The sequence below is a fragment of the Pezoporus wallicus genome, unplaced genomic scaffold, assembly GCF_028554395.1.
Source record: "Pezoporus wallicus isolate ANWC-B61680 ecotype Strahan unplaced genomic scaffold, APGP_CSIRO_Pwel_v1 contig_8725, whole genome shotgun sequence".
Taxonomy (NCBI): domain Eukaryota; kingdom Metazoa; phylum Chordata; class Aves; order Psittaciformes; family Psittacidae; genus Pezoporus; species Pezoporus wallicus.
In genome coordinates, this window is record NW_026638227.1 from 29,179 (window position 1) to 57,146 (window position 27,968).

Below are 27,968 nucleotides of genomic sequence, written 5' to 3' on the forward strand. Positions count from 1 at the left end.
TCTCTGGAGCCCGATCCGTGCGTGCCCCCCCCGGCCGTGGGCCAGCCAGACCCCACACGCATGGGACAGCCCTGCCCTGCCGGCAGCCTCAGCCCCACCCTGAGCCCCCCAGGGTGCGGGGTGCCCACGCTGTGGGTCAGGTGCTCCTTTGCAGGGGCGCCCGGGGGTGGGGGTGTTGATGGTGTCTGGTCCTCGACCCGCTCCCTCCAGTGCTCACACCTGGAACCTCTCCACATGGTTCCTCCCCACAGACCTGATCCCGGAGATCCCAGCACCAGGGGCATCCCTCCCGCTTCCTCTGGGTTCTTGTTCACGGTGTTCCCAATAAATCGCTCTTTCTCACTTAAAATGAGCAGCTTCAAACAAGCTCCAAGTGGTTCTTGTGTCCAGAAACAGAGGGGTTAAACACCCGGTTCTTGTTTCCAGAGAACCCCGGTTCCGCCGTCGAGGGATGCGAGTTCCCAGCGTGTCAAATGGCCACAGGACCAACCGGGAAGTGCCAGCACCGGGCACCCCAAGCCGCGCAGAAGCTGGGGATATAACCACGGGAGCACCGTGCAGCAGTGCGCCGGGGGGGTCCCAGCACACCTCGCCCTTGCCTGGCGGCTCTGGTGGCTGCAGCGCTGGGGAAGGTCAGCCCCAGCCTCCCCTGCCCACCAGGGCCTGGCACAGGAGCAGGCAGCAGCCAGGCACAAATCCTCCTTCCCCCGTGTCTGAGGCACCAGATCCTGCCCTTGGCGGCAGCGCTGGGGGCTTAGCGGCTGCTTTCCCTCTGCGGCTGCTCCTGTCTGTGGTGCCGCGGGGCGACACGTTGTTGTGGTTCATCAGCAGAGACCCTTCTCCATCCACCATCAGGTTGGTCAGCAGCAGGGAGATGCTCCCGTGGGGAAGCGGGTGGTGTGTTGGTCCCCATCCCTCGCACAGTGCCAGCATTCCGGTGGTGGGAATCACGGCTGGGTGCAGAGGAGGAGCTGAGGTTGGACTGAGAGGGTCCTGCCACTGCTCTGAGCCTGCCCTGACCCTCGCTGGATGATATCCAGGAGGTTTTATCCCACAGCAAGGCAATCCCCTGGTCGTGGCAGCTGATTTTCCTGCTCCCAGGCTGCTCCTGCTTGGAGTCAGCTTGTATTTAAGTGTGGCTGGGTGTGCATGGGCTCAGGAGGGGAAGGCAGAAGCTGGGTAGGAGGAGAGAGTTGTTCCAGTCCTGGCCCTTGGACTCAGGATGCCATCCAATCCCTCATTCCCTGGGGCAGAGGGTGACTGGTGCAGTTCTCGTGCTTGGAAAATGACTGGCTCCATGTCCAGGCCTTGAGTCACTGGCTCCTGCCATCGTGGGCTGGTGTTTTCCACTGGCAGACCACGAGCACTGACCTGCTGCTTATGTATAGCTCAGTGTTGTTGTGGGGACTGTGAGGAGCCAGGACGGGGTCTCTGCCTCTCCTGACACAAGGCTTCATTCCAGCAAAGCCCTCCCAAAGGACCGGGCTGTTAGGAGCAGCTCTGCTCTCGCTCCAGTGCCTCTGCTCCCTGGTAGGTTGAACCGCTCCGGTTTGCTGCTGGTTTCTCTTGGCTTCACTTGAGCTGTTGGCTCTGCCTGCATGGCCTCCGGTGTGGTGACTGCTGGGAAGGGACGTGGGGCTTTTCCTGCTGTAGCTGTGCTTGCCTGGGCATTGGCACATCCATCCCATCCCATCCCTTTTCCGTCCCAGATCACCAGGAGCAGCTGGGGCTTTCCAGAGTGTGCTGGAAGGGCTCTGGAGCAATCCAGTTGTGGCGCCAGCACTGCTGGTGCCATTCCCTGTGTCCCACCAGCCTTGGGATGGCTGAAATTCCCCTCAGAGCTGGTTCCTCGCCCTTGTAATTCAGGAAAATGCTGTCCCAGCAGGAGCGGTGCCATGTGGATTTGCGATGCTGGGACAAACTGGTTGGACTGGTCGTGGTGGGAGTGGAGAGTCCCATGGTGGAGGTGGTGGGTGTTAGGAAAACCACAAATGGTTTGGGTTGGAAGGACCTTGAAACTCATCCAGTCACTTGGGTGTCTCCTGAAGCCCCCAGCAGCTCCTCAAGCCCCTGAGCAGGGGTCCCACTCCTGTAACCGCTGTGCTCCCCATTCCTGTGTCGCAACCCAAAGAGAGGAAATCTCATGATGAGTCCTGGTGAAAAGAGTTTCCTTTCATGGGAACTCGTCTGTGAACTCCGGGAACACGGAGGATCTGTCCGGGTTTGTCCACACAGAGCTCTTCACCGGCTGGTGCGGGGCACGCGTGGGGTGCTCCGGATTTGGGCTGCTCTGGACTGGGAGCGCTGCTGCTGCCTTCAGGACCAGCTGTGGCCATGTGGGAGCTGCTCTGCAGATGTGTTTATGCCCTGGTTCGACCGCTCATGGGGCAGGGAGAGGGGCAGGTTGAGGCTTCAGCTCCAATGTGGGGAAAGCTTCAGGCCCGATGTGTTGGCTTGGAAACAGCAGTGTCACTTCCAAGGGACACCTGGAAGTGTCGGTGTCACACCCAGACCCTGCGGTGAACTGCTGGGCACCTCCTCCATTTGGATGGCAACGGGCTCTAACTGAAGGGAGTCAATTCCTTCTCCAACCTCACACACCCTCGGAACGCTGCAGGGTGCCAGAGCAGCTCTTGGACCCTGTTCAGCCCCAGAACATGCTGTATTGGAGCAGGGATGCAGCTCTGCACCCAGCACCTCGCTGACACTGACATGCTTTGCTCATAGGGCCTCCAGGCACAGCTTGGGTTTGCTCTGAAGAGCAGGGCAGGGCTCCAAAAGGCAGAAATCAAAGTTCCCTTGTGTGCTGTGACCCTGAAGCATGGCTCAGGTTCTGCCATGGTTTCCCAGGAAGACACTGGTTTTGTTCTTTTTCCGACCAAACCCAGCTGCAGCAGAGCAGCCCTTGGGAATGGGGTGATCTTGGGGTTCATCTGCCTCTGGACGGAGTAACTGCAAACCTGATGGGGAGCCTGCATCCTTCCTTCCTTCCTATTTTCCCAGACAGCTCTGTGCCATGGGATGAGCACCTGGGCACCTCCAAGGGGATCACAGAATCCCAGCCTGGTTTGGGGTGGAAGGGACAAGCAGGGACCCCTTCCACTGGAGCAGCTTGCTCCAAGCCCCTGTGCCTTGAACACTGCCAGGGATGGGGCAGCCACAGCTTCTCTGGGCACCCTGTGCCAGCGCTTCAGCACCCTTGGTCTCACCCTGGGTCCATCCCCACTGGCTTCAGCAGTAGCATCGGTCTCGAGTTCCAGAGAGCTGAGCTGCCATTGCCTCTGCCCGGGGTCTGCTGGGCAGTGACTGCCTCTGTCCAGGCCACCTTCATGCCATTCCCATGGTTTGAAGTGCTGTCATACAGGCTCAGTTGCTAAGCGCCTGGTTTGGTTCCCTTGGTGGCACCTGTTCATTGCAGGAGGTGTAGAAACAGAAGGAAAACCATGGCCCTGTGTGCTTCACTGCTTGCTTGGCTGCCCTGGCATCTCCCCCAGGTTGAGGGCAGCTTCCAGGGGATAATTTACTCCCTCTTGGTCTCTTGGCTATGCTCTTTTTTGCCTGACCCCCTCCTCGTCGCGGGAAAGCGTGGTGTGTTTCAGTGTGGTTGGAAGTGGGTCGGTCCCAGCAGCATCCTGGCTGTGAGCGCTTGCAAAATCCCTTGGTGGAGGATCTGTGCCTCTTGTGGGGCAGGCATGGGAGGTGTCAACCAGAGGGGTGCTCAAACGTTCCTCCTCCTTGTCCCAAAGGTGACATGTGAAGGCAGCGCCCGGTACAGGGAGCGGCAGCAGCTGAGATGCATTCGAGCCACACTGATGACCCCAAGGAAGCCATAGAGGTGAGTGAGGCACCCCAGTGCTCCCACACAGCGCCAGTTCCTCCCCAGTGAGACTCCAGTTACCAGCAGGGTCATGGTGGGACCTGTGGGTCCTGCCAGCTGGAATTGGGATGGGTTCTATGGGCAAAGGTGGCTCCTGCTTTGCAGGACAGAGGATCCGTGGTGGTTTGTCTGGTGGGAGGGTCAAAGAAATAGGGCAGCCACGAGTTAAACCACACCAGGCTCCACCTTGGGCTTTGCTTCTCGTGGCAGGACCCAGCAAGGGCCAGGGGCAGCACTCAGCACTGGTGCCTGGGGGAAGCAGCGTTGCTGCTCCCTGCATTTGCCGTTTCCTTCCCCAGGTCTGGGAGTCTGAACACGTTGTCAGGAGCCAAGTTCAAACCCCGCGGTTCTTCCCGGTATTCCCTTCACCCCCAGCAGAGTTAATTCCTGTGCGGCAGATGAGATCAGTGGCACTCTTTAATCCTGGGAGCCCACGTTTGCTGCCTGCGGGAGGCTGGCTGGTGCTGGCAGCAGAGCTGGGGGTGTCTGGCAAACAGCCCTGCTCCAAGGGGTGTCCCTGATGCGAGCAGGGACAAGGTGCATGTTCTGGCTGTTCCCCTTGAGCTACAGCTGCTGGGAAAGCAACAAATATCCTGGGCTGGAAATAGAACCTGGGTTTGTGCAGCCAAGCCAGGCTGGAGTCACAGCTCTGCTCCTCCCCAGGCGCATGGAATGCTGCGTGGGGGGTGTTGAAATGGGGCTTGTTAGTGGGATCCTGGCTGGATTCACAGTGTTTACCAAATGCCTGCTGGGAATTGCAGCTTTCCTTTTCAGTGAGGTTGATTGAGACACCCGGGCTCAGCTGCACTGAGGAGAGAATCCTCTCCACCAGCATCAGATTGTGAAACTCCCTGCGCTTGCTCTGGCTGGTGCGAGACAGGGGGAGGCAGAGCTACTGGAAGGGAAAATTCTCATGTCCCAGCTTCAGAGCCTCTCTGAAGGCAGCAGCTAAACCCCAGCCATCTTTCCAAAAGCATCTTTCGGGGGGAGGGGCTGTCCCCAGTAGCACCAGGGGGTTGATGAGCATAGCCAAGCTGCTCAGAGCACTGGTGGGATCGATGGCTTTGATTCCTGCCCATGGGACTTGTTAGAGCATCACATGCTGCTTGGGCTGATCTGCATGAGTTCAAGTCCTATCCCAGCCCTTGCTTCCTCCTTTTGGTTTCTGTTTTCTCACCCGAGCTTATTTAATCTGTGCTTCCCTGAGCAAGTGTATGGAAGGAGCCAGTTTCTCCCTATCCCAGAGAAGCTGTGGCTGCCCCATCCCTGGCAGTGTTCAAGGCCAGGTTGGATGAGGCTTGGAGCAAGCTGCTCCAGTGGAAGGTGTCCCTGCCCATGGCAGGGGTTGGAACTGGAGTTGCTTTAAGGTCCCTTCCAAGACAAACCAGGCTGGGATTCGATGACTCTTCAGCAATTTGGTGTCTGCAGGGGAAGCATCACACACTCTAAAGGCAATCCCAGCAAGCCCATGGGCTCCAAACCACCAGCCACAGTTGCACAAATTACTCTGATTACAAACTAAAGCCAGTTGAACTGTGATGCCATGAGGCGAGTCCCCAGCTTGAGCAGTTCAGCTGTGGTCCTCCCTAACAGTCACATGGTGCTTCATTTTGGATAAGCCTTGTGGTTTTGCAGGCCTTTTATATGAAACCTTCCTTAATACTTCCTTTTTTTTAAGCCAAGCTTGTACCTCCTGTCTTGCAGCTGATCAAGAAGCAGCTGGTGAACGCCATCAAGGCACTGCAGAAGCAGTACGTGACCTCAGATGCTGTTGTAACCAGTGATGATGGGAATGCCAACACCCTGTGCAGTGCTCTGGAAGCTGTCTTTGTGCACGGGCTGAAGGCAAAGCACATCAAGACAGAGAGTGGGGGGAAAGGGAAGAAAACAGGGAGTCGGGCGCCACTTCCCCAACCAGTCTTCTGGGATCTTTTGAAGAGCATCACCCACCGGTGAGTGCGCATCCCTGCCCAAACAGGGTTTGTACTCTCAGGTTTGTCCCCTCTCCTTGGGGCAAAAGCCACAGCATTCAGGGAATGGCCATCAGGAGGATGGCTCAGTGGAAAGATACGTGTCCACCCATCCCGTGTGCTCAGTCCCTTCACATGCTCTCCTAGGGTGTCTTGGCATCACGATGATGCCAAGCTGGGCACCCTTTTCTTATGTTTGGGTGCCAGGCTGTGTAGGGGACTCAGTGTCCCCAGTGGGACCCGGTGACAGCAGCAGTGGGTTATGAGATGCACAGCGCAGGGTCTGGTCTCTCTTTGGAGATGGTTGTCCTCAATTTCCCCATGTCCCAACCAGCCTTTGAGGGGGTCTCACCTCAGTACCTGTCATTTGGTGGGGGATTTCTGAGCCACTCCCTAAGCAGAGTCCTCCCACAGTAAAGAGCAGCCCACACACAGAGAGTTTTGAAAGCCTCGTCCAACTTCATCACCGACTCATAAATTATAGAAGAGTGGATGAAAATAACTCTTCCACATGCTGCGGGGATATTTTGGGGGATATTTTTGTGCCCTTTGAAGGTGTTTTTCTCTTCCTTGAGAAACAGATTTAAAAAAATAATTATGATACTTTTGTTCTGGTTTTTGAGGCATCTGGGACCAGGGAGGATTGGGGAGTGTGGTGTCGCTGTTGGATTGTAGGGGAGGAATGGCTGAATTGAGGAGGTTGAGGTTGCTTGAGTTCAGCCTGACCTGGTTAGGGTTTTTTTTTGAGATGCCACAGCAGTTTTCTCTGTGTTTTGGCTGACTTTAAATGCGAAGCTGGGCTTTGTCACCATGAGTATCCAGCCAGAGCAAGCCCCACCAATGTGCAGGAACAATGGGAATTTCCCCCTCTGCATCCTTGGTTCAGGGAGATGCCTTCAGCCAGAGAGGACAAGCACCCAGAGGTACCCCAGGGGTGCCTGTTACCAATATACTTAGCTTTGGAACTAGATGATTTTAAGGTCCTTTCAAAGCCTAACCAGTCTGTGATTCAGAAGCTCTTTTTCCTTTGTGGGGAACCATGTTTTCCATGAAGGAGAGAGATTTTCCACAGACCTGTTCCAACTCATAAACACCCCACAGCAGAGCAGGATGGGCAGTTCGTGATGGGAGATCTGCCCCTCCTGCACCCCGTGATGGACCAAAACCAGAGCTGCTCGCATCCTGTTCTGTTCTTTTTCTCCCTTTTCCCTAGAAATATCATCTCTGAGTTGGAGCAACTCATTTTTATCAACACGGATGTGGGGCGCTGCCGAGCCTGGCTGCGGCTAGCTCTCAATGATGGCCTCATGGAGTGTTACTTGAAGCTGCTGCTGCGGGAGAAGTCCCCACTGCCTGAATACTACCAAAGCACTGCTCTGCTCTTAGATGCTGAAGAGTGTGAGTTTCTCCTTTGCTACTTGCAAGGTTTAACATCCTTAACCTTCGAGCTCTCCTATAAATCAGCAGTTCTGAACGAGTGGACTATCACCCCTCTGTCCCTGTCGGGGCTGTGTCCTGTTTCGGAGCTGCTGGAGCCCCTCACATCCTCAGCATCCGAACCCCACAGAAAAGCATCGCTGGGTTCCATCTCCCACTCATCAGGCTCGGATGAGATCGAGATTCAACCCTCTGTCCTCTCCATCAGCAAAGGCAGCAGCAAAATCAAGCTCACATCATCCTCGTTGAGCCTCAACACCACCAGCTCATCCCAGCTCTCCTCCAGCCTGGGCTCCGACAGCATCCTCCCAGCCCACTGCGCCCGCAGCCCCGAGGGGGGCGAGGAGCCTCTGTCCTGTGACTCCGACCTGGGCACTGCCACTGCTGAGGACCTGGACCGGTCACTGCAGGAGTGAGTGTTCTCCCGCTTCTTCTCTTCAGAGGGATTCTTAACCCTCTCCTGGGCTCTTGTTGATTTCTCTCTATAGGCAGGAAGGGTTTCTCCCCTGGCTTTTTTTAACAACCCGTATTGGCCCATATGGAGCCAGGCTGAGGACATAGGGGCTGTTCAGAAGAGAAGCTGTGTGGAGACCTCAGAGCAGCTTCCAGTGTCTGAAGGGGGCTACAAGGATGCTGGAGAGGGGCTCTTCATCAGGGATTGTAGTGATAGGACATGGGTTGATGGGTTCAAACTGAAACAGGGGAAGTTCAGGTTAGATCTGAGGGAGAAGCTCTTCCCTGTAAGGGTGCTGAGGCACTGACACAGGGTGCCCAGAGAAGCTGTGGCTGCCCCATCCCTGGCAGTGTTCAAGGCCAGGTTGGACACGGGCTTGGAGCAAGCTGCTCCAGTGGAAGGTGTCCCCGCCCGTGGCAGGGGTTGGAACTGGAGGAGCTTTAAGGTCCCCTCCAACTCAGACCAGTCTAGGGTCTATGATTGTTTCTCCTGGGAAAAGCCTGAAAGGTAAAGAGAACGACTCAGCACCTGCTGCTGGAACCTGCTGCCCCGGCAGATGAGCTCCTGGCCACTGAAGTGTGTGTCTGTCCTCTTTACCAAGGCAGAAGCATCAGAGAAATGCTGCTGCCCGGTCTCAGGAATGTCCCATCTCCCTGGCGTACGCTGGGGGATGCTCTGGGGCTTTCTGCAGGGAGGAAGAAATGAGTTTGATCACAGGAAAGGGCTGTAATTTGCAGCTTCAGTGGATGATTTAGGGGAGGGAGATTGTTAGTTTGTCATCATCATGATCTATTTGTGCCAAGCATCCGGCACAAAGAATTCCAGGGGTTATATAAACCCTGAGTAATCAGGAAATATTTTCCCTGCCGCCTTTAAAACTTGGCTCTGAAGGAGCCTGGTGCTGGTTGGCAAAGGCACCCTCTTCCCAATAAGGGTCTTCAAGGGGGTTTTAAGTCTCTTCTTCCTCATCAATAACAGCATCATTACCTGCAGGATTTTATGTCTTATGATCATCCTGGAAGAACCTGCCTTGATTGGATTAAACTCGTGATGGAAAGACATCATTTAGCGCTGCTTTAATTCCCTCCGGCTGGTGGTGAAGCAGGGGCATGGGAACAGCATCTCATCTGGCCGGGCTCCACTTGGAATTGCTTGTTAACAGTTAGGGAAACTGGCACAATCCCATGGCTGGGTCTGTGTCCAGGAGCTGGGGGTGTGGGGAGCACCCAGCCTTCTCCCTCCATTAGGAGATGTCCATCAGCAGCAAATTAAACCCCAGGAATGTGTAGTCAGGAAATGCATCCTTGCAGGCAGGCTCCCTGTTCTGTGCAGCACAAATCACACATCTCCTGTCTGCGCTGTCATTGCCAGGGAGGTGTTTTTGCAGCCACATGGTGCTGCCAGAGCACAGGAGAAGAGCTGTGATGCTGAGCCCTTTGTTGGGGGTTATAGTTTGCAGTCGCTCTGTGTTGCATAGTTCTGATTACTGTGGCTGTGTTCACGCTGATCTCTCTTCCATATTTCCAGGGTGCTGTCCGAGTTCAGCAAAGCCAAGCCTAGCCAGGAAGCCCCAGAGGAACGGCTGCTCCCCAGCATGCTGGGCTGCTCCCCACAGCCACCCGCCTGCCCCGTGGCCACATCACCCCCTGCTCTGGCAGTGCCCCATGGAGCTCCCCAGCAGCCACCCCCCAGTGCAGACAGCCCCGGCTCTGCTGGGACGAGTGATGCAGTGAGCACCGGTGGTGGGGATGGAGAAGGAGCGTGGGCAGGCACTGCTCCGGCCCCATGCTGTGCTGGGCCCAGCAGAGGAGAGCCTGGCAGGAGCAGCACGGAGAGCAGCAGTGAGGTGAGCCAGGCCATGTGCAGCCCGACAGCCGAATACCTCCTGTCCCCACTGCTGGGTTGTCCGGTAGGTGTTACAGCTCCCTTGCTATCCATCTCCTTGGGTTTATGCTTCTGAGCAGTAGATGGAGTCACACAATCCCAGACTGGTTTGGGTTGGAAGAGACCTTAAAGCTCATCCAGTTCCATACAGGAGGTGCTCCATCTCCGTGATCATCCTCATGGCCTCTTCTGGACTTTCTCCAAGAGCTCCTTGTCCTTCTTATGTTGGGGACACCACAACTGCACACAGTGCTGCAGGTGGGGTCTCACGAGAGCATATATGTAATGGAAAGAGAGAGATAGTAGAAAAGGGAAGTAAAACTAGTGACAGGTTCTGAGGAAGCGCTGGTCTCTCCAGACTCTTCCCAGAGCAAGATGGCATTCCCTCGTGCTTAGGCTAGCAGGAGCAGCAGCAGATTTCCCTTGCTGCTGCCGAGGAGTTGACCCACTTGCTTCTGCTTTTAGGAAACTCTTTGAACAGCTCCGTCCTCTGTCTCATTTGTTACTGACTTTTCCATCGTGGTTTCCATCATTTCCATCCTGGCGAGGTTAGGATATACTTCAGACCTCCCCCTGCGCACAAAACAGTTTCTCTTTTTGGTCTCTGCTCCTTTCAGCTGCCTCCCAGTTATCCCATTTCCACTGCTTCCTTGTGGCACTGGGCCAGTTTGACCTAATCTATGTATAACATACAATGTCAACAGGAAATTCCCCCTGCTTCCGCATGACTCACAGGTCAACCTGCTCCTTTCTATGGAACACTGAGCTGGGTTGTGTTTTGCTGCTGGTGCTTGTTCAGGGACCTTGTCCCAGAACCATGGAATGGTTTGGGTCAGAAGGAACCTTCAAGGTCATCGAGTTCCAACCCTCGCTTTGTTCATCCCACCAGTATTTGCCAGCTGCCAGCACAGTCCCAGGGAGGGGTCACTGCGGGGGGATGTTGGAGGGGCACAGGATGTTCATTGAGTTTGATCATTAATTTGGGGGTTTGTTTTTAACTAGAAAAGGAAGAGCTGGATCTCGGAAGATGATTTCTACCGACCTTCCCTAGGAGAGAGCAGTGAAACCACAGCCAACACCAACAGCTTTGGCCCGGAGGGGGCTGGGGAGGGTCCTGCCCCAGGACTCATCAGTGCTCTTGACTTGGAAAGGCTCTCAGTGCCATCCTGGGAGAGCGGGAAGCCCAAAGCGTCACCGGAACGGGAGCAAAAGGGCTTCAGCGTGGTGCACCGCAGGCAGATGGGTACGGGCTGCCCTCCCCTCGTGGGCTTACCTGGAGCCCCTGCAAGGGGCAGTGCTGAGGGGCTGGGGGGTGACAGGCTGCTTGAGAGGCAGCTGTTTGCTGCTGTGCTGATAGCAGCAGTAGGGTCATAGGACCATAGAATCAACCAGGTTGAAAAAGACCTTTAAGCTCATCAAGTCCAGCCCTTACCCCAGCACTGCCAAGGCTTTCCTTTATGCCATTCCATTTGTTCTAAGCTTCAGTACCCAAATGTACGTGGACAGATGATGGAGGCCAAGGTCCTGCAAACTCCTGTCCCATCCCATCACCCACCAGGACTGGCTCTCAAAGCTGTGATGCCTCTGGTTTCTCACTGCGAGCAGCCCATTGGCTTTTCCCTCTCCACTGGCTTCCCCTTTACTGGCTAACCCGAGACATCTGCTTTTGCCCCAGGGCTTTCCAACCCTTTCCGAGGGCTCCTGAAGCTGGGCACCCTGGAGCGGAGAGGAGCCATGGGGATATGGAAGGAGTTCTCCTGCGAGCTGTCGCCGCTGGAGCTTCGGCTCCTGCTGGACCACGAGGACCGCATCTGTGTCGAGAGCTACTCCCTGCTGCGGTGCGAGGCACTGGCGCTGACGCACTCAGACGGGCGGTTCGAGCTGGTGTTCCTAGGGAAGAAGCTCTACCTCCGAGCTCCTTCTTGCGACGAGGCCGAGGACTGGTTGGACAGGATCCGCGAGGCGCTGCACGAGTGCCGGCCTCAGCTGGAGGAGGAGCAGTGGGAGACACTGGAGTACCCAGAAGAGGCTGGTGAAAGCCAGCCCATCCAGAGCGACTCCACTGCTCTGCTCCAGTACAGTGACGTGCCTGGGAACAGCTTTGACTGGACTCCAGCTCATGAACCAGAGCTGGATGCAATAAAAGAGGCTGTTCTGTACGTGGACATGGACAAAACCTGGGTCCCTTTTATTTTTTCCCTGTCTCTAGAAACTTTAAAGTGCTTTAAAGTCAGGAACAATGACAAAATTTTAAGCAACAGTTATGGCATAGAGACCATCCAGGACATCCTGCCGGACACAAGTCTCGGGGGACCCGCCTTCTTCAAGGTGATCACCTCCAAAGCTGTCCTGAAGCTGCAGGCTGAGAACGCAGAAGAAGCTGCCTCATGGAGGGAGCTGGTCCGAGCGGTGCTCATGTCCTACCTGGAGAGTGCAGAGGAGGCTCTGACGCTGGGTGGCAGCTTGGACGGGCACTCCCAGGTCGTCCTGAAGAACATTGTGAAGGAAAACGGCTTCTTGTTGCAATACCTGGTGGCCATCCCCATGGAGAAGGGCTTGGACTCTCAGAGCTTCATCTGTGCAGGTATATGTTGGGTTGTCCAGAAACCCAGCTCCATCTTCATGGAATCATAGAATGGTTTGGCTTGGAAAGGACCTTAAAGCTCATCCAGTTCCATCCTTCTGCCTTAGGCAGGGACACCTTCCACTAGAGGAGGTTGCTCCAAGCCCCGTCCAGCCTGGCCTTGGCATGGGCAGCCCCATCTTCTCAGGGGTAATGTTGAGTTCATTCAGTTTAACAAGGTGACATCAAGTTAGGGTGTCCTGGGCCATGCCAGCCCCTTGCAGGCCAGCTGCTGGTTCCCCATCCAAATCCCGTCAGGCACCGGCACGCCATGTCTGCACTCAGTGGCACCTCTGGGGGTTTGGGTCCTCAGGGTGAGTCCCCCCAAGTTGCATCCCCATTCCACCCCAGCACAGGTCCAGTGGGGCTTTAAGGTGCTTATGGTATAGCCAGGGGAGGTCTTGGCTTGAAAGCAATTTTAGGTGGACCAGGAGGCCCAGGACTCTCCAACCTCCAGGGAAGGTGTACTCAAGAACAAATGCTGTTTTTCCAGTAAGGCAGCACAGGAGTGAGCATTGCAATGGGTGTGACAAGCTGGTTTGGCAAAACATTCCTTTAACCTCCCACTAACCCCTCCCAGCACCCGGGCGATGCTGGGTTCATGGGACACCACTCACTGACCTCTCTGGGACGTACCGTTTGCTCTTTCCCTTGGGAAGTTAATTAACTTCAGGTCTCTCTCCTGCATCAATTTCAAACACCCTCCAGCGGGTGTTTGTTTCCTTTCAGTGTCTCTTCTTAGATATATATGTATTTTCCATTGTATTTAGTTTTACCTTGCCCTCCAGGCTCTGTCCTGCATCTTCTACCTGCCAACAGATGGAAGCAGCAAGCTGGAAAGACTTCCCAGCTTTTATGTGTAGGTTTTCTTGGAGGTCTCTGCCTGCCTGGCTTTCCCCTCCCAGCCTGGGGCAGGTTTCCTTCCATGGCAGGGCTTAAGAAGCATTAAAAGCCTTCAAAGATCAAGCCCATGATTGTGATTTTGGGGAGGAAGCACTCCAGCCACCCCAGTGCGCAAACGATGGGGTGGCAAAGCCGAGCTGGATTCCTCCTGGCTTACCCACTGCAATAATAAAGGTGGTTGGTTGTTGTTTAATCCATCCTGACCTCATCCCTGGCAGATGAGGATCCCTAGCAGACCTGGGTTTGGTACCCGGTGGTGTGACAGCAGGAAAGAAAAAGGCTGACTGAAGGCAAAACAGGGCAAAGCTACTGGTGAAGGGGATGGGGCAGGCAGGTGGGGCATCAGTTCTTCCCTAAAGCACTGGGATATTTCCTTTTCCTTAAAGGAAAAGCACTGGGATATTCTCTTTTCCTTAAAAAAACACCCCATCAAACAATTGAACCACTCAAAGGGTAAAAGTGGATTTAGGGATAGTCCAGACTCCTATTTAATGAAGAAAAAGTGAAGTGGGTCTCGTTGCATCACTGTGGTCTTAAATCCACAGGGAGGGGCCTGGGGACTTCTCACTGAAGTGCTTTAGCAGATCTCCAGCCCTTCCAAAAGCTTTCTTGTTCCATTCCACCCTCCCAAAAGCTTTTCCCCCCAGCCTGGCAGTGATGGGAACAGGCTCCCAGAGCAGCACGGGTCCCCTCTCATTCTCTGCTCCCTGCAGGCTGCTCCAGGCAGATCGGCTTCTCCTTCACCAAGCCCAAGCTCTGCGCCTTCTCTGGTCTCTACTATTGTGACAGTTGCCACCGGGATGAGGAGACAGTGATTCCCTCACGCCTCATCCACAATTGGGACCTGGCAAAGCGAGGGGTGAGTCTGGGCTCAGCCAGTGCACGGAGCAGGGAAGTGCTCCTGCATCTGCCTCTGCTTCCTGAAGGTCCGTCTGAATGTTCCCACCAGCAGCAGAGGTGGAGATGTCCACCTTAGACCTTCCTCTGAGCCTCCTGGGCTGCTCCTGGGTGCGTGCACACCTCTTGCCTCTCTCTGCCCCAGGTCTGCCAGCAGGCCTTCAAGTTCCTCAGCCAGATCCGTAACCAGCCGCTGATCGACCTGGAGTTGGTCAACGAGAGCCTCTACGACCACGTGGAGAGGATGGGACGGATCCTCCGAAGCAGGGAGCGGCTGAAGCTGCTGGGGGATTATCTCATCATGTGCCGCAGCGGGGCCCTGAAGGAGCTGAGCAAGCGGTGAGGTCCCTCTCTGGGTGATGTTCCTCCTGTATCCCCCTCTTTGCACCCCAGTGGTCCCCCTCATCCCTCACTGTTGGAGCAGGGAGCCAAGGCATGGGCTGGATTTTAGCTCCAGTGTCGTCTGCTCTAAGGAGTTCTCCATCTGTTGACACATTGAGATGTGACTCAGGAAACACCTTCCTGAGTGAGCTGCTTCTGGTTGGACAGGAAACACCTGGGAAAACAGATGAGATACTGATTTTCTTTTCTTTTTCCCCCCTTTGAAATGCTCTCACACAATTCCCAGCAGCAGGATTTGGGATGTGAGGCACGATGTGAACATCTGTGGTGATGTTCTTCAAGAGTCTGCATCATCCAGGCTTCTCCTTGTTCCAAAGCTTATTGGAGATGTGGTGGAAACCATCTACCTCCTTGCTCTCTTCTTTTGCAGGCTTGATCACAGGCACTACCTCTTGGAGTATCCCCACAAATACAGCGTTGCTGACCTGAGGCAGGTGAGAGCTCTGTGTGGTCACAGGGGTTTTGCTGGTGCAAACATCCCAGGTTTTATTCATGGAGATGCTGCACTGAGCATGGTGCTTCTTCAGCTCCGAGAGCTACAGAGATGACACAGGATGAATTGTTTCACTTCTGTTTAAGCCAACATTGCTGTTAGCACCCTTCCAAACAAACCTGTGTCTGCTGCAAATGATGCTGGAGGTGATGGGGAGTTGGGTTTTGCACTGATTCCCAGCTGTGGGTGCTGCACTCAGCTCTCTCTGGGTGGCTCCCATTGCAACCCAGGCACATGGGGTATGGGTTGTTTCTGGAGCTTGTCTTCACGTGGCAGCACAAAGGATGGATGTGACATGGGGTTTGTGTGGTGCAAACCCACCAGGAGATACTGCATGAGTGCCTGAGGTGTCTCTGCTCCGCAGATAGCTGATGGTGTCTTTGAGACCTTCCTGCAGTCTCTGCTCCAGTTCGCTTCTCACCACGTCTACAACTGCGACCTGTGCACCCAGCGTGGCTTCATCTGCCAGCTCTGCAACAGCAGCGACATCATCTTCCCCTTTGAGTTTGACACTACCACCAGGTCAGTGACATCCCTATCACCCCCCCCCCCCCCCCCCCGCTGCAAGGCCACCCCCGAGTTTGTGCCTTGCCTGTTCTCAGGAGCCTGGACCATCGCTGGAGCCCTTTCAGGGACACAGAGTCTCGGGGTAGCCTAGAAATAGCTCTGAGCTGGTTGTGCATCATTGTGGTACCCATGCCCTTGTGGTACCCATCAGCCCCAGGATGATCTGAACCCAAACAGGGCTGTTTGGGGCAGGAAAAGACCATCCTTACAGAGGCAGCATGTCACCAAGTGAGGTGGTTTTGTAGACTGAACATGGCAGAGCCAGCCAGCATCTTGCTCTCAGCCTGTAAAAGCAGGCTTGAAGGAACCTTAAAGCTCATCCAGCTCCAACCCCTGCCACGGGCAGGGACCCCTTCCACTGGAGCAGCTTGCTCCAAGCCCCTGTGTCCAACCTGGCCTTGAGCACTGACAGGGATGGGGCAGCCACAGCTTCTCTGGGCACCCTGTGCCAGCGCCTCAGCACCTTCACAGGAAAGAGCTTCTGCCTAAGAGCTCATCTCAGTCTCCCCTCTGACAGGTTAAACCCCCTCTGCCTGCAGTGGGGTTCAGCTGCTGGGCAGACGTTAGGATCAGACTTGGGGGGGGGTTATCCCACTGTCAGGGTTTTCCCAAAGAAATAATACCAAACCCTTCCAGCCCAGGAGCCTGATCCATTGTAAGTGGAGAGAGATCCACACTCAGTGGTTATTTGGGAATGAGTATAATCCTGACAGAGAAGTTTCACAGGCTGATGCTTTCTGTGTGGTCTTGCTTTGCCTGGCAGTAACATTCAGAACCTGGAGAAGATACCAACAAGACCAGGATCTGCGGGCACCCCATGCATTAACGTGGTTGCAAATATTCCCAGGGTGTCTGAGCAGGATCGAATCGTGCTTGTTACCAAGGACAGCATCCCCATGGGAACGGTTTTCCCTTAAGGAAAGGAGCACAGGGGCTCTGGCAGGCGCAGCTCTGCCGGCAGCTGGCCCCTGTCCTGCTGGGCTCTGCACCTTGTTGATCTCTGCTTCTGGAGGAGGAGGCTGTGCAGCAGGAAAGCAGCTCCACCAACATCCTCACCGAGCTCAACCCCGCTTCCTGCCCCTCTGCCCGCCTGGGGCACAGCCGGCAGCGGGGTCATGCTGTCACCCACTGCAGGATGCGCCTCAAACGCCTCCTGACAATAAACCCTCTGCTCCCAGCAGCAGCCGCTGCTTCCTGCAGCCCCTGTGCAGGCAGGAGGAGGCAGGAGATGCTGCTCGCTCAGGAGCACTCAGGGTGAATCCCCCCCTTGGCTTTGCATGTCCCCTCAACACTGCTGCTAATCCAGGAGCCATGGGAAAAGAGATTCCATTGGGAAAACGCGTGGTGCCAGGCAGCACCCTCATAGGATCACAGGCAGGTTTGGGTTGAAGGGACCTTAAAGCTGATCCACCCCCCTGCCACCGGGGCACACTCCCCTCTCCACTCATCCTGTGGGAAAGCAAGGTGCCCAGAAGCGTTCTGGTTGCACCTTGGGCAACACGGTCACAGAAGGTGTCCCTGCTCCACGTGTTGGGGTCTCCTGGCTGCCCTCCAGCCCCAGTGAGCACAGGAGCCCCACGGCGACGTGTCCCAGCCCTGCTCTTTCCGGGGTTTGGGGTCTCAGCCGTGCACCGTCCGTGCTCCGAAAGCAAAGCCCAAACCTCGCTCAGCATCTCCCGCTTTGATGTGCAGCACCCGCAGCGCTGGCGGCTCCCCTCGGTGCTGCTTCTGGGCAGAGCTTTTGCGCTTGGCTTGCAGGAGGAGGATCTTCAGCTCGAGGAGTTGCTGCTCCTGCCAGCAAAGTTCATCGTGAGCTGGAGCCGGCCCCTGCCCGCGTTCTGCTCAAGGAGTGTTTGGTGAAAACAGGAGGGGAAGTGAGAAGTTGCTGAGCAGGAACTGAGCTGCACCCCCAGAGGATGAGCAGTGGTTGAGGGAGGGATTCTCCCCCCTGCTCCTCTCTGGGGAGACCCCCCTGAGACCTGAGAGCAGCTCCAGTGCCTGAAGGGGCTCCAGGAAAGCTGGAGAGGGGCTTTGGACAAGGGATGGTGGGACAGGACAGGGGGAATGGCTCTAACCTGCCCGAGGGGAGACTGAGATGAGCTCTTAGGCAGAAGCTCTTCCCTGTGAGGGTGCCCAGAGAAGCTGTGGCTGCCCCATCCCTGGCAGTGTTCAAGGCCAGGTTGGACACAGGGGCTTGGAGCAAGCTGCTCTATGGAAGGGGTCCCTGCCTGTGGCAGAGAGTTGGAATTGGAGGAGCTGTAAGGTCCCTTCAACCCAACCCATTCCATGGTTCTGTAAGGCTATGCAGTGTCCCAGGTCTGGTTTGATGGGGACAGTTTGGGTCTCTCCTCTGCAGTTATCAACAGTAGAGGTTTTTCTCCCTGGTTTCTCCCAGGTGCAGTGAATGCAAAACCGTCTTCCACCGGGAATGCCAGGCCAGCGCCAGGTCGTGCCCGCGCTGCGAGCGCCGGCGGAGGTACCAGCGGGAGCTGGAGGCAGAGGCCAGCGTGGAGCCAAGCCTTTAGCATCCAGGGACTGGCCTCAATCTCATCCAGCCCCTGGGTCTCATCCAGCTGGAAAGGGGCTGCAGGGAAGACACCTGGGAGCAGGTCCTGCGCCAGGGGATGGGGAACCATGTGGTATGGTTGCTCCTGCCCCCACAGCACTGAGCAGTGAGGCTGGAAAGGTCCATGTGCCCCCTCACATGAACCTGGTGCTGCTCAGGAGGGCTCCGAGTCGCCCTTCAGTGGAGACCCAGTGGCTTCCCAGAGGATTCCAGCAGGGGTGGATAACGGACAGTGACAAAATCTCTAGTTTTTTAGGGTGTTCTGTACTGGAGAATCCATATTTTTGTAGGGGGGGGGCTGCAGGAGCCGGCCCGGGCCGGGGGATGACGGCAGCCGCAGGGGAGGGGGTGAAGTGACACTTGTGCCTTCAGGGACCTGCACCATCTCCCCATCCCCATGGCCTCGGGTGGGGGGGATGAGCCGGGGGCTGCAGCTCCTCAGCCCTGGGGGAGGTTTTAGTTTCCTCTCATCCCTCCCCAGAAAGAATTAAAGTTTATTTAAGGAGGGGTGAAGCATCTCTGGAGTTTGTGTCCCACAGCGGGGCCAAAGCAGCACCAACCTGGAGTTGTGGGGATGGGGATGGAGGCCCTGCACGTCCTCATGCTCCTGGCATGGCCCCGTTTTCCCATCTTCTCTGCACCGTTCTTGGCATCTCTAGTTCTTCCCACCACCACCCAGCTCCCAGGAGGGTTCGGGGCTCACCCAGAAGCACTTGGGGACCTGGGGGCAAAGCCCAGGCCAGGGCAGTACCCCCGGGACCCCCATAACGTGGGTCCCATCCTCCTGCCCAACGAGGCTGCACCGGATCCGACGGCGGCGGCGAGATCCCAGCTGAGCCGCGGGGCAGGGCCCTTCCTGCGGCAGGAACCTCCTGAGGAGCCGTTTCCTCCAGCACCGTCCTTCCCTCCCACCCTGTGGGGAGGACCCGGCCGGGACCCCTCTGCTCATGGGGCCAGGCACCCAGCACCAGCCCCAAGCCCAGCCCCATCCATCGACACGGCAGGAAACCGGGGCGAGTTGGGACCAGCCCAGCGCAGGCACGAGCAGGACCCACGAGCACGAGCGGGACCTGCTGCCGCACACCCCAGCACCGCTGGAGGTGGGGTTTGGGGGCTTGGTGGCCTTGGGGCTGTGGGACCTGGGGCTCAGTGGCTTTGGGGGCTGGAGGATGGGGGTGAGGGCACGGCAGCGACCCCTAGGGCGGTTTGGGGCAGGTTTGGGTGGTTTGTGGAATGGCTGCAAGGGGCTGAGGCTGAGCAGGGAGGCCCCAGCGTGGTTCCCACATGCCCCAAAGGGGTTGGGAGCTGCCCTCACCCCTTCCCTGCCCCATATCCCACAGGCAGAGGTGCCGGAGCAGCCATGGAGGCGGCGGTGCCCGCGGAGGAGGTGCTGGTGCTGGTGGAATACGGCTTTGAGTACCGAGCCAAGGACGGGACCTTGGTCTCCATCAAGCCAAACGAGCGCTACGTCCTGCTGAAGAGAACCAACCACCACTGGTGGCATGTCAAGAGGAGCGGGGATGCGCGGCCCTTCTACATCCCTGCCCAGTACGTGAAGGAGCTGCCCCCCATCGCCACCCCAGCCCCGCCTGACCCATCCCCGCAGGGATACAGCGGGATGGATCCGACCACACTCATCCCGCAGCAAGCACCAGCCTTCGAGTATCGGTTCATCGGTGCCACCGAAACGGAAGAGCCGGAGAGGGGCTGCTCCGTGCCCAGGAGGGACTCGGTGCCCAGGAGGGATTCACCACCGGTTCTCAGCTCTTTTCGGGCCCCCCCAAGTCTCAGACCCTACCCCCTGGATCCCGTTCGCTCCTCGCACTCCCTGGATGACCTGGCCTGGGTGACCCCAGCTCCACGCAGTGCCCCCACCATGGGCTCGCACAGGGACCCCCCAGGACACACTCGTCCACTCAGCAAGAGCCGCTCCGAGACCTTCTGTGCCCCCGGCAGAGACCTGGATGTGGCCGGGAGGAGGCCGGGCCCTGGCCACGCGGCTCAGGTACGGTCCTGTCCCCTTGTGCTGTCCCCTAAAGCGGCGCTGGGAGGGGTTGGGGGGGGGGGGTGCTGGGTCCTTGCCTGCCCCAGTGTCCCCAGCACAGACCTGTGAGCCCAGCACTGGGTGGGCACCCAGGGGCTGCCCAGCACCACTGCCACCACCGGGACCCCCATGCTCCCCATTGAGCTGACCCCAAGAGCCAACCCCCCAGAGCTGCCAGCTTTTACCATGGGAGTGGATTGACCCCCACATCAGGCACCCATCCCAAGCACCTCCTGTGCCTCACCCCCACGGGCGCCCTGGGCTCTCCATGCCCCTGGTCCCGGGGGGCTCTTTCAGGTGTGTGCCCCCCCATCCTGGCAGCATTCGCAGTGAGAGGAGGCAGAAAGGGGTTAACCAGGAAGCGCTGCAGCTCCTCCCCAGGGCCTGTGTCTCACCCATGGGTGCAGCACCCATGGCTGGAGGTGGGTGCTGGTTGCACCCCAGATAAGGGGCCCATGTCATCCCAAAACCAACACTCCCCATGCCAGTAAGTAGCGAGGGGTCCTTCTCAGCATCCCCCTGCACCCTTCTGGGGAGGGCACCCAAAGGTGGGGGGAATCCCCCCCACCGCAGACATGGGGTCAGATGGTGACAGTGAGGGGGGCCCCATGGCCTTGTGTCCCTCCCGTTCCCCTCTCCTGGGGGCACCCGCAGCCCCCCAAGCCCCCGCATCCCCCACTCTGGGGGTTGCACTGCCCACAGGGTTGTGTCACTGGGGGAAGGAGCTGTTGGTGAGCGGGGGTCATGTTTGACCCCCATTTCTCACCCTGCAGCCCCAGTTGTGCTGGCTTAACCCCCGGGGCACAACCAAAGCCACTGAACCGCCATCCAGGAGGTCCCCACTGTGGTCCCCAACCCCAGTGCCACCACCAAATTCCACCCAGCACCAAAACCAACTGGTGCTGGGGCAGTGGTGTTGCCTTGGCCTGGGCACCTTGTCCATGTGCCACCATGTCCATGTGCCACCATATCCATGTGCCACCATGTCCATGTGCCACCGTGTCCATGTGCCACCATGTCCATGTGCCACCACGGCTGCTGGGACACCCTGATCCCGGTGCTGGGGGACGCAGCACCGCTGGTTCCAGTGCCACAGCATGATGCCAGAGGGGCCAAACATGGCGGGATTTAGCACCGGCTGCATCCCCAGCACAGCATCATCCCAGTACGATCCTGGCTCGGTTGGGTTTGGCTTCGCTGGGGGTGACGCCAGGGTGACAGCACCCCCAAAGCCAGCCGGTTCTGCCCCAAGGTCCCACTCGGAGGTGCCTCTTCCGCCCCTGAACCCGAGCAGGAAGCGCAGTGGGTGCCGGGCCCGGCACAGGCACCATCAGTGCAAGCAGAGCCCCTGATGCCCCCCCCGGTGCCCCCTGCAATGGGTGATCAGGGGCCAGGGCCCCGGCAGCAGGCACAGAGCAGGGTGCGGATGGGGCAGGTAGGCAACACCCATGGGTGTGCTGGGGTGGGGGTGTTGGGTGACACCCCCCCCCCGGGATGCACACATGGGAGAGGGAAGCGCTGGGGGAGGGGGTCAGTGCTGGGTCCCCCATTGTCACCCCCATGTGCCCAAGAGGACAGGGGCCTCCTGTGTTGAGTTTCCAGCTCCACTCGCTGTGGCAGGGGGTCGGGGGGGTGATGGGGTGTCCCTGGGGATACTCGATCCATTGTCCCACTGTGCTCCAGGGTGTCCCAGGGAGGGACATTCCATCGCTGTGTGTGTCCCCCCCCATCAGGAAGGCCCACCGTTGGGGAACTTTGTCCCCAGCCGTTGCAGGGAGGCTCCAGGGCTGTAAAGCTGCAGAGAGCAAAGGGTGCCAGGAGGGGACCCCCCCCGGGCCATGGGGACATGTCCTACCCCTTGAGCAGCCCCATAGTGGGGCACCCCAGGGTGCTCAGGGCCCTGTTTTGGGGTGCTGTGATGGGGCTGTTGGTCTGAGCACCCAGCTCTGCTCCGGGCAGGTCGAGCTGATGGGGCCATGGGTGCTGGTGGGGTGGTGCTGGAGATGGGCAGGGTGCTGGAGCTGAGGGCGCTGATGGCAGCGAAGGGGGCAGAGGCTGGGGTGCTGCTGTACTGGAAGGAATCCCTGCGCGTGGCAGGGGCCGGAGCTGGAGGAGCTGTAAGGTCCCTTCCGACCCAAACCAGTCTCACACCTGTAGGAAGGACGGAAGCCCCGGCAGCCACAGCAGGGCAGGATCCAGCTCCCTGACCCCCTCGCGCTGTCCCCAGCATCCCTGCCCCATGGCTCACACCCACGTCCCCCCCAGGCACAGCTGGAGCCAGAGGAGCCGCCTGCTCCCATCTACCTCAACCTCCAGGAGCTGCGGGAAGCAGCCACCACCGGCTCAGCCCCAGAGGAGCCCAACAGCTCCAGTTCGCATTGGGAAACCCACAGGGACACGGAGACTGGACGCTTGTTTTACTATAACCCCGTGACGGGCGAGGCCACGTGGGTTTGTCCCTTTGGGCAGGCAGGAGAAGGAGTGAGTCCTGCAGCCTCTCCCGCCCGCTCGCCAGCGCACAGCCCGCAGTGTTCCGAGTGGGAGCAGCTCGTGGATGAAGGCAGCGGACAGGCTTTTTTCTATAATTGGGTGACAGGTGAGACGTCGTGGGACCCCCCCGACACCGGAGGAGCACAGGACAAGCACCACGGGGGGACGCGGTACGGAGCTATGGAGCAGAGGGTGAGCACCTGGCAGCACAGGGTGAGGGGATGGGGATGGAGGTGGAGATACAGAGATGGAGACGGGGATGGAGATGATGAAGTTGGGGCAGCCCCAACCTGGGCTGGTCATGGCTTGGGGATGCAGATGCTCTTGGCAGGACACAAGATCTTCACCTGGCTCTTCTCTCCAGCCACCCACTCCAGAAACAGATTATCCCAACCTGTCTCCAGACGAGCTGGAGCGTTATCCCAAGTACTGCTCGCCAGTGGGCTCCTATGATCAGGAGGCAGCTCTCTGCGTGTCCCCAAGGAGCCCTGAGGAGCTGGGCTCAGCCTCAAGCTGGTTTGGGCGCAGCCACCCCGAGGGGAGCATACTCTGCCCCGAGCACCTCGCCTCCGACACGGTACGGGATGGGGACAGGGATGGATGGGAATGGGGATGGAATGGGGATGGGTATATGGGCAGGGATGGGAATAGGAATGGGGATGAGGATGGCAATGGGGACAGGGCTGGGGGCAGGGGTGTCTGCAGGGTTGAGCACCCTCAGTGGTGCAGGGGGTGCAGGGCCCAGCACCCATCTCACATGAGCATCACCCTCCCCTTCCAGGGGCCATGGGGCCGCCCAGCCCAGGCCAGCAGCAGCTCCAGCCTGGACAGTGGGGTTCTCACCATGCCACCAGCACTGGGGCCCAGGGAGGAGAAGGTGGGTGAGCACCAGGGCAGGGAGCCCGGCCCTTCCCCACCCTGCACCCCGCAGGGCAGGGTCAAACCTAACCCCCCTCCCTGCACCCCCTTTGCCTTCCAGTTGAAGAGCCTCGAAAAAGCTGGGGTGCTCAACAGGACTAGGACGGTGGACAAGGGGAAGCGGATCCGGTAAGAGCATCCCGGCTCCCACGGTGCCAGCGGGGATGAGGGAGCCCTGGGGAGCAGAGGGGCCATGGGCTCTGCTGTCCCCTTATGTGACCCCCTCCCGCTCCCCAGGAAGAACTGGAGCTCCTCCTGGACTGTGCTGGAGGGCGGGATCCTCACCTTCTTCAAGGACTCCAAGCACTCTGCTGCTGGTGCCTTGGTAAGAGCCCAGTGGCCTTGGTGGTGCCAGCACCCATTGGAGGGAGCTAGCACCCATGCGAGGGGGCCAGCACCCACAGGATGGAGCCAGAACCACTTGTGTCTTCTCACACACACGCATCCCCCCATGCGGGAGCTGGAGCTGGTGCTGGGGCACCCCAAGGAGCCCCACAGGGAGCAGGAGGAAGTGGGCCCCAGCCTCCCCCTCCCAGAGCCAGCAGCTGGTGCCACCGGATGCAAAAGCCACCGTGGGTCTTGCGACACCCCCGGTGGCGGCAGCAGGGGAGGGACCCACTGCCGGGGTGTGGGTGCTGGGCCCTGTCTGGGGCGGAAACAGGGGCTGGAGAGAGCCTGGATGGAGGTGGCTGAAGCACCGCGAGCCCAGGGCATGGGGAGAGCCAAGGCTCCCCCATGAACACCCCATGGGACTGTCCCCTCCCTGGGGACACCCACCCGCATTCCTGTCACTGTAACGCTGCCACTGCTGCCACCCTAAAGCTGGAGACCCCTGGGGTCCCCGGGCAGTGCTGGGGATGTGCCATGAGGTGACAGCGGCTCTAGGACCTGGCTGCCCCCAGGCTGCTGGCCATGACCCCCACCAGCAGCGATGTGCCCTGGTCCTGCAGAGACCCCAGTGCTGTGGGAGGGCATGGTTGCCACACCAGCCTCTCTGGATGGGGGGAAGCCCCCAGGACCCCGGGGTCCCCGTCCCCTGTGGGCAGGTGCCGCTGGTACCACCCCCATCCCATTGCTCCAGCAGCGGCACCCCAGCACCCTGACCACCCCCGAGCACACCCTGGAGCTGCGCGGGGCCACCCTTGCCTGGGCCAGCAGGGACAAGTCCAGCAAGAAGCACGTCCTGGAGGTGAGGTGGAGACCCTGGGACCATCGGTCACACGTCAGGGGCTGCACATGGGGCAGGGGGGATGCCAGCACCTGCCCGGCTCATCCCAGCAGTGGTGTGGGTGTGCTGGGGTCGGTGGCCTTGGGACACTGGGACACGTCCCCAGGCAGGCCCTGTGCTGTCAGCCGCTGTCCCCTCCCTGGGGGCATGGAGGTGTTGCAGAATCCCAGCCTGGTGTGGGTCAGCAGGGACCTGAATGCTCATTCAGCTCCAGCCCCCTGGCAGCAACCCCAGAACCAGCCTAGCTCAGCCTGAAGAGTACCAGGGCATGTTCTTGCTCCCAGAGGGGTTTTTCCACTCGGGCCTTGCACAGGGAGGAGGTTTCCCCCTCACCAGCAAACAGCATTAATTGTGCTCATCGGTGCAATGAGCTGGGTGCTGTGCTCAGCCACAACCCGCCCTGACCTCTGCCCACTGCTCCCGCAGCTGAGGACACGGGAGGGCTCAGAGTTCCTCATCCAGCACGACTCGGATGGGATCATCACTGCATGGCACAAGGCAATCGCTGAAAGCATCGGGAGGCTGGTGAGCAGGGCCCCCCGCCCCGACACCACGGGGATGGGCACGGGGGGGCTCATGCTGCCCCTTCTGCAGGGCACCAACCTCTCTGGAGATGAGGATGCCGAGAGCGGGGCTGAGTTCGGCTCCCGGGAGAAGCCGGGAGGTGGTGAGGAGAAGAGGGCAGGTGAGCTCGGGCACAGCGGCACAGGGACCATCGCCATCCCATCCCTGTCCCCATCTGTGCCTCCATCCTCATCCCTATCCCACCGCATCCAATCTGTGTCCCCATCCCTGCACGACAGCACCGGCAAACGCCCACTGGGCAGAGTGGGGTGTCCCCAGCTCCCTGGGGTGGTGGGACATGCCAGCAGCACCCCGATCCTTTGGGATGATGCTGATGTGCACCCTGTCCCCATCAGTGATGGGCAATGCCAGCGGCGAGAGCGACTCCAGCAGAGTCCGGAACAAGCTCCGCAAGTTCCTGCAGAGGCGGCCGACGCTGCAGTCCCTGCGTGAGAGGGGCTACATCAAAGGTGGGTGCTCGGGTGGGGCTATGTCAAGGGTGGGTGTTTGGGATGGGGCTGAACCCCCTTAGGGTGATCCCCAGGCTGGAAGGGGAGCGGAGATGACCAAGGCTGAAGTTGGGGACCAAGCCTGACCCAACATCTTGGTGATGGGCTTGGGCATGTCCCATCACCTCCAGCCACCGCGGTGTCATAGCTCTATGGGAACAGGACCCTCTGCAGTGTCCCCAGCCCTGTCCGTCCCCTCCCCTGCCCCCCAGCTCCCCCCACGGACACTGTTGGTGTCACCTCTTGTGCTCAAGTCCCTGTTGGCTTCTCCAGACCAGGTCTTCGGCTGCTCCCTGCAGGCACTGTGTGAGCGGGAGCGGGGCACGGTGCCACGCTTCGTCCTGCAGTGCATCCAGACCGTGGAGAGGAGAGGTACCACAGCGGGGACAGGACAGCCTGGGGGCACCAGCGTGGGGATAGCCCTGAGTGAAGCCTTCATTTGATGGCGGGGTTTTCCCTGGGGCCCCGGGGGTGTGGGGACATTGTGGGTACCCAGAGCAGCCTCGATGGCGGCTGGTGACACATCCCATGGGTTGTGGTGTACCAGGAGCTTTCCTCCATCTCCACCATTGTCTTCTGCCAGGTCTGGACATCGATGGGCTGTACCGGGTCAGCGGCAACCTGGCCACCATCCAGAAACTGCGCTACAAAGTGGAGCATGGTGAGGGCACCCGCAGTGCCACCAGGGGACTAAGGGGATAGAACCCGTGGAGAGGGATGGGATGGGGACCCCTGCGGGGCCCTGGGACCCACCTGAGGTGCTGTCCTGTCCTGCAGATGAGCAGCTGGACCTGGATGACGGGCGCTGGGAGGACGTCCATGTGGTCACCGGCGCGCTGAAGCTCTTCCTCCGCGAGCTGCCCGAGCCGCTCGTCCCCTTCAGCCACTTTGAGCAGTTCATCGCTGCCATCAGTGAGGCGCAGGACAGGGCTGGGATGGGGATGGGAATAGGGTTTGGGGTGGGGATGGGGACAGGGACGGGAACAGGGATGGGGCAATGACAAGGACAGTGACAGAGATGAGGACAGGAATGGGGACAAGGTTGGATTCTCTGGCTGCTGGAGCCAGTACCCACCTGTGTCCCCTCCCCTGGCAGAGATGCAGGACCCAGTGCGGCGGGGCTGGTGCATCCGTGAGCTGGTGTCCTCCCTCCCACCCGCCCACCACGACACCATGAAGGTCCTGTTCCACCACCTCTGCAGGTGACACCTCCTCACTCCCCCAGACCCAACCCAGTGCAGGGAGAGGGACAGGACACGGGTTTGGGAACAGGCCAGGTGACACCATCCTTTGTCTCCGCAGGGTTATCGAGTACAAGGAGGAGAACCGCATGTCAGTGCAGAGCATCGCCATCGTCTTCGGCCCCACACTGCTGCGCCCAGCCAGTGAGGAGGGCAACATGGCCATGCACATGGTCTTCCAGAACCAGGTGGTGGAGCACATCCTCAACCAGTACAGCTACATCTTCCCCGACGGCTAGAACGCCCTGGGGATGCGCATGGGGGCAAGCCCCACAGTGGGGACATGAAGGAGCAGCATCTCAGGGGAAGGACTTGACCTTGTGTCACCTTGGATGTGGCAATCGTGGGCTCCGTGAAGGGCCGTGTGGGAGACGGGCTTGCTCAGGATGCAGCTTGAGGGATGGCTGCTGGAGCTGGGGGCACCCCGAGCACCCCATCCTCCTCTGCTACCTGCTCCCGCTGGGGCTGGACCCACAGAGGCTGAGCCCTGGGAGATGTGTGGAGTTTGGGGGGTCCCCTTTGGTCAATGGGGAAACGGAGTCATGTGGCACCAGTGACAGAGACCCAGCATCCCCGGCTGGGCAGTGCCAGTGAAGATGGTGCCATGGCTGGAGCCAGCGTCCGGCACGATCCCAATGCCATATTCCCAAATAAAGAGCCAGTTCAGAGGACAAGGCATTGTTGGAGGGGCATGGGGACATCCCTGGGGATGATGGGGGCACCGTGGGGGCTCAGGGATGAGACCATGGTGGTGTCCTCACCACCCATGAAGACAAGGCGACCACAACATCCCCAGAGGAGCGAGACCGCAGGCCATGGTGGTGCTTTGGGGCACCTTTCCTGGCTGGCACTGCCAAACCCTGTGCCATGGCCAGTGTCCCCACAGAGAGCAGGAATGGGT

The 27,968-nt window shown here is 58.9% G+C and overlaps 2 protein-coding genes across 6 annotated transcripts; both read left to right on the forward strand.

Annotated features, from left to right (window-relative positions):
* The first annotated feature begins 770 nt into the window (after positions 1-770).
* PLEKHM1 (pleckstrin homology and RUN domain containing M1) lies at positions 771-18,092 on the forward strand. The gene is made up of 12 exons (XM_057410014.1): positions 771-855; positions 3,747-3,835; positions 5,582-5,829; positions 7,061-7,696; positions 9,266-9,647; positions 10,625-10,865; positions 11,298-12,206; positions 13,862-14,007; positions 14,191-14,384; positions 14,818-14,881; positions 15,305-15,462; positions 17,903-18,092. Exons 2-12 carry the CDS (start codon positions 3,794-3,796, stop codon positions 18,030-18,032), a joined length of 3,150 nt encoding a protein of 1,049 aa, XP_057265997.1. The 5' UTR covers positions 771-855; positions 3,747-3,793; the 3' UTR covers positions 18,033-18,092.
* Positions 18,093-19,096: 1,004 nt separating this feature from the next.
* On the forward strand, positions 19,097-27,741 carry ARHGAP27 (Rho GTPase activating protein 27). Of its 5 annotated transcripts, XM_057410017.1 has the most exons (15): positions 19,346-20,078; positions 22,383-22,799; positions 22,972-23,184; positions 23,389-23,484; positions 23,587-23,654; positions 23,763-23,850; positions 24,610-24,714; positions 25,180-25,278; positions 25,348-25,438; positions 25,674-25,787; positions 26,100-26,198; positions 26,410-26,487; positions 26,604-26,738; positions 26,923-27,028; positions 27,129-27,429. In XM_057410017.1, the coding sequence occupies exons 1-15, from the start codon at positions 19,434-19,436 to the stop codon at positions 27,304-27,306; spliced, it is 2,532 nt and encodes an 843-aa protein (XP_057266000.1). In that variant the 5' UTR covers positions 19,346-19,433; the 3' UTR covers positions 27,307-27,429. The 5 variants fall into 5 exon arrangements, with proteins under 5 accessions (XP_057265998.1, XP_057266000.1, XP_057266001.1 ...); XM_057410015.1 differs by lacking the exons at positions 26,604-26,738; positions 26,923-27,028 and adding an exon at positions 19,097-19,173 and having other exon boundaries at positions 19,414-20,078; positions 24,607-24,714; positions 27,129-27,741; XM_057410018.1 differs by lacking the exon at positions 26,604-26,738 and having other exon boundaries at positions 24,607-24,714.
* The last annotated feature ends 227 nt before the right edge of the window (positions 27,742-27,968 follow it).

Coding starts and splice junctions, on each gene's coding strand:
- PLEKHM1 (XM_057410014.1), top strand. CDS start 3,794: ATGCATTCGAGCCACACTGATGACCCCAAGGAAGCCATAGAG. Junction 3,836..5,581: donor ACCCCAAGGAAGCCATAGAG/GTGAGTGAGGCA, acceptor CCTGTCTTGCAG/CTGATCAAGAAGCAGCTGGT. Junction 7,697..9,265: donor CTGGACCGGTCACTGCAGGA/GTGAGTGTTCTC, acceptor CCATATTTCCAG/GGTGCTGTCCGAGTTCAGCA.
- ARHGAP27 (XM_057410015.1), top strand. CDS start 19,434: ATGGAGGCGGCGGTGCCCGCGGAGGAGGTGCTGGTGCTGGTGGAATAC. Junction 24,715..25,179: donor GCAAGAAGCACGTCCTGGAG/GTGAGGTGGAGA, acceptor CTGCTCCCGCAG/CTGAGGACACGGGAGGGCTC. Junction 26,199..26,409: donor CCAGACCGTGGAGAGGAGAG/GTACCACAGCGG, acceptor GTCTTCTGCCAG/GTCTGGACATCGATGGGCTG.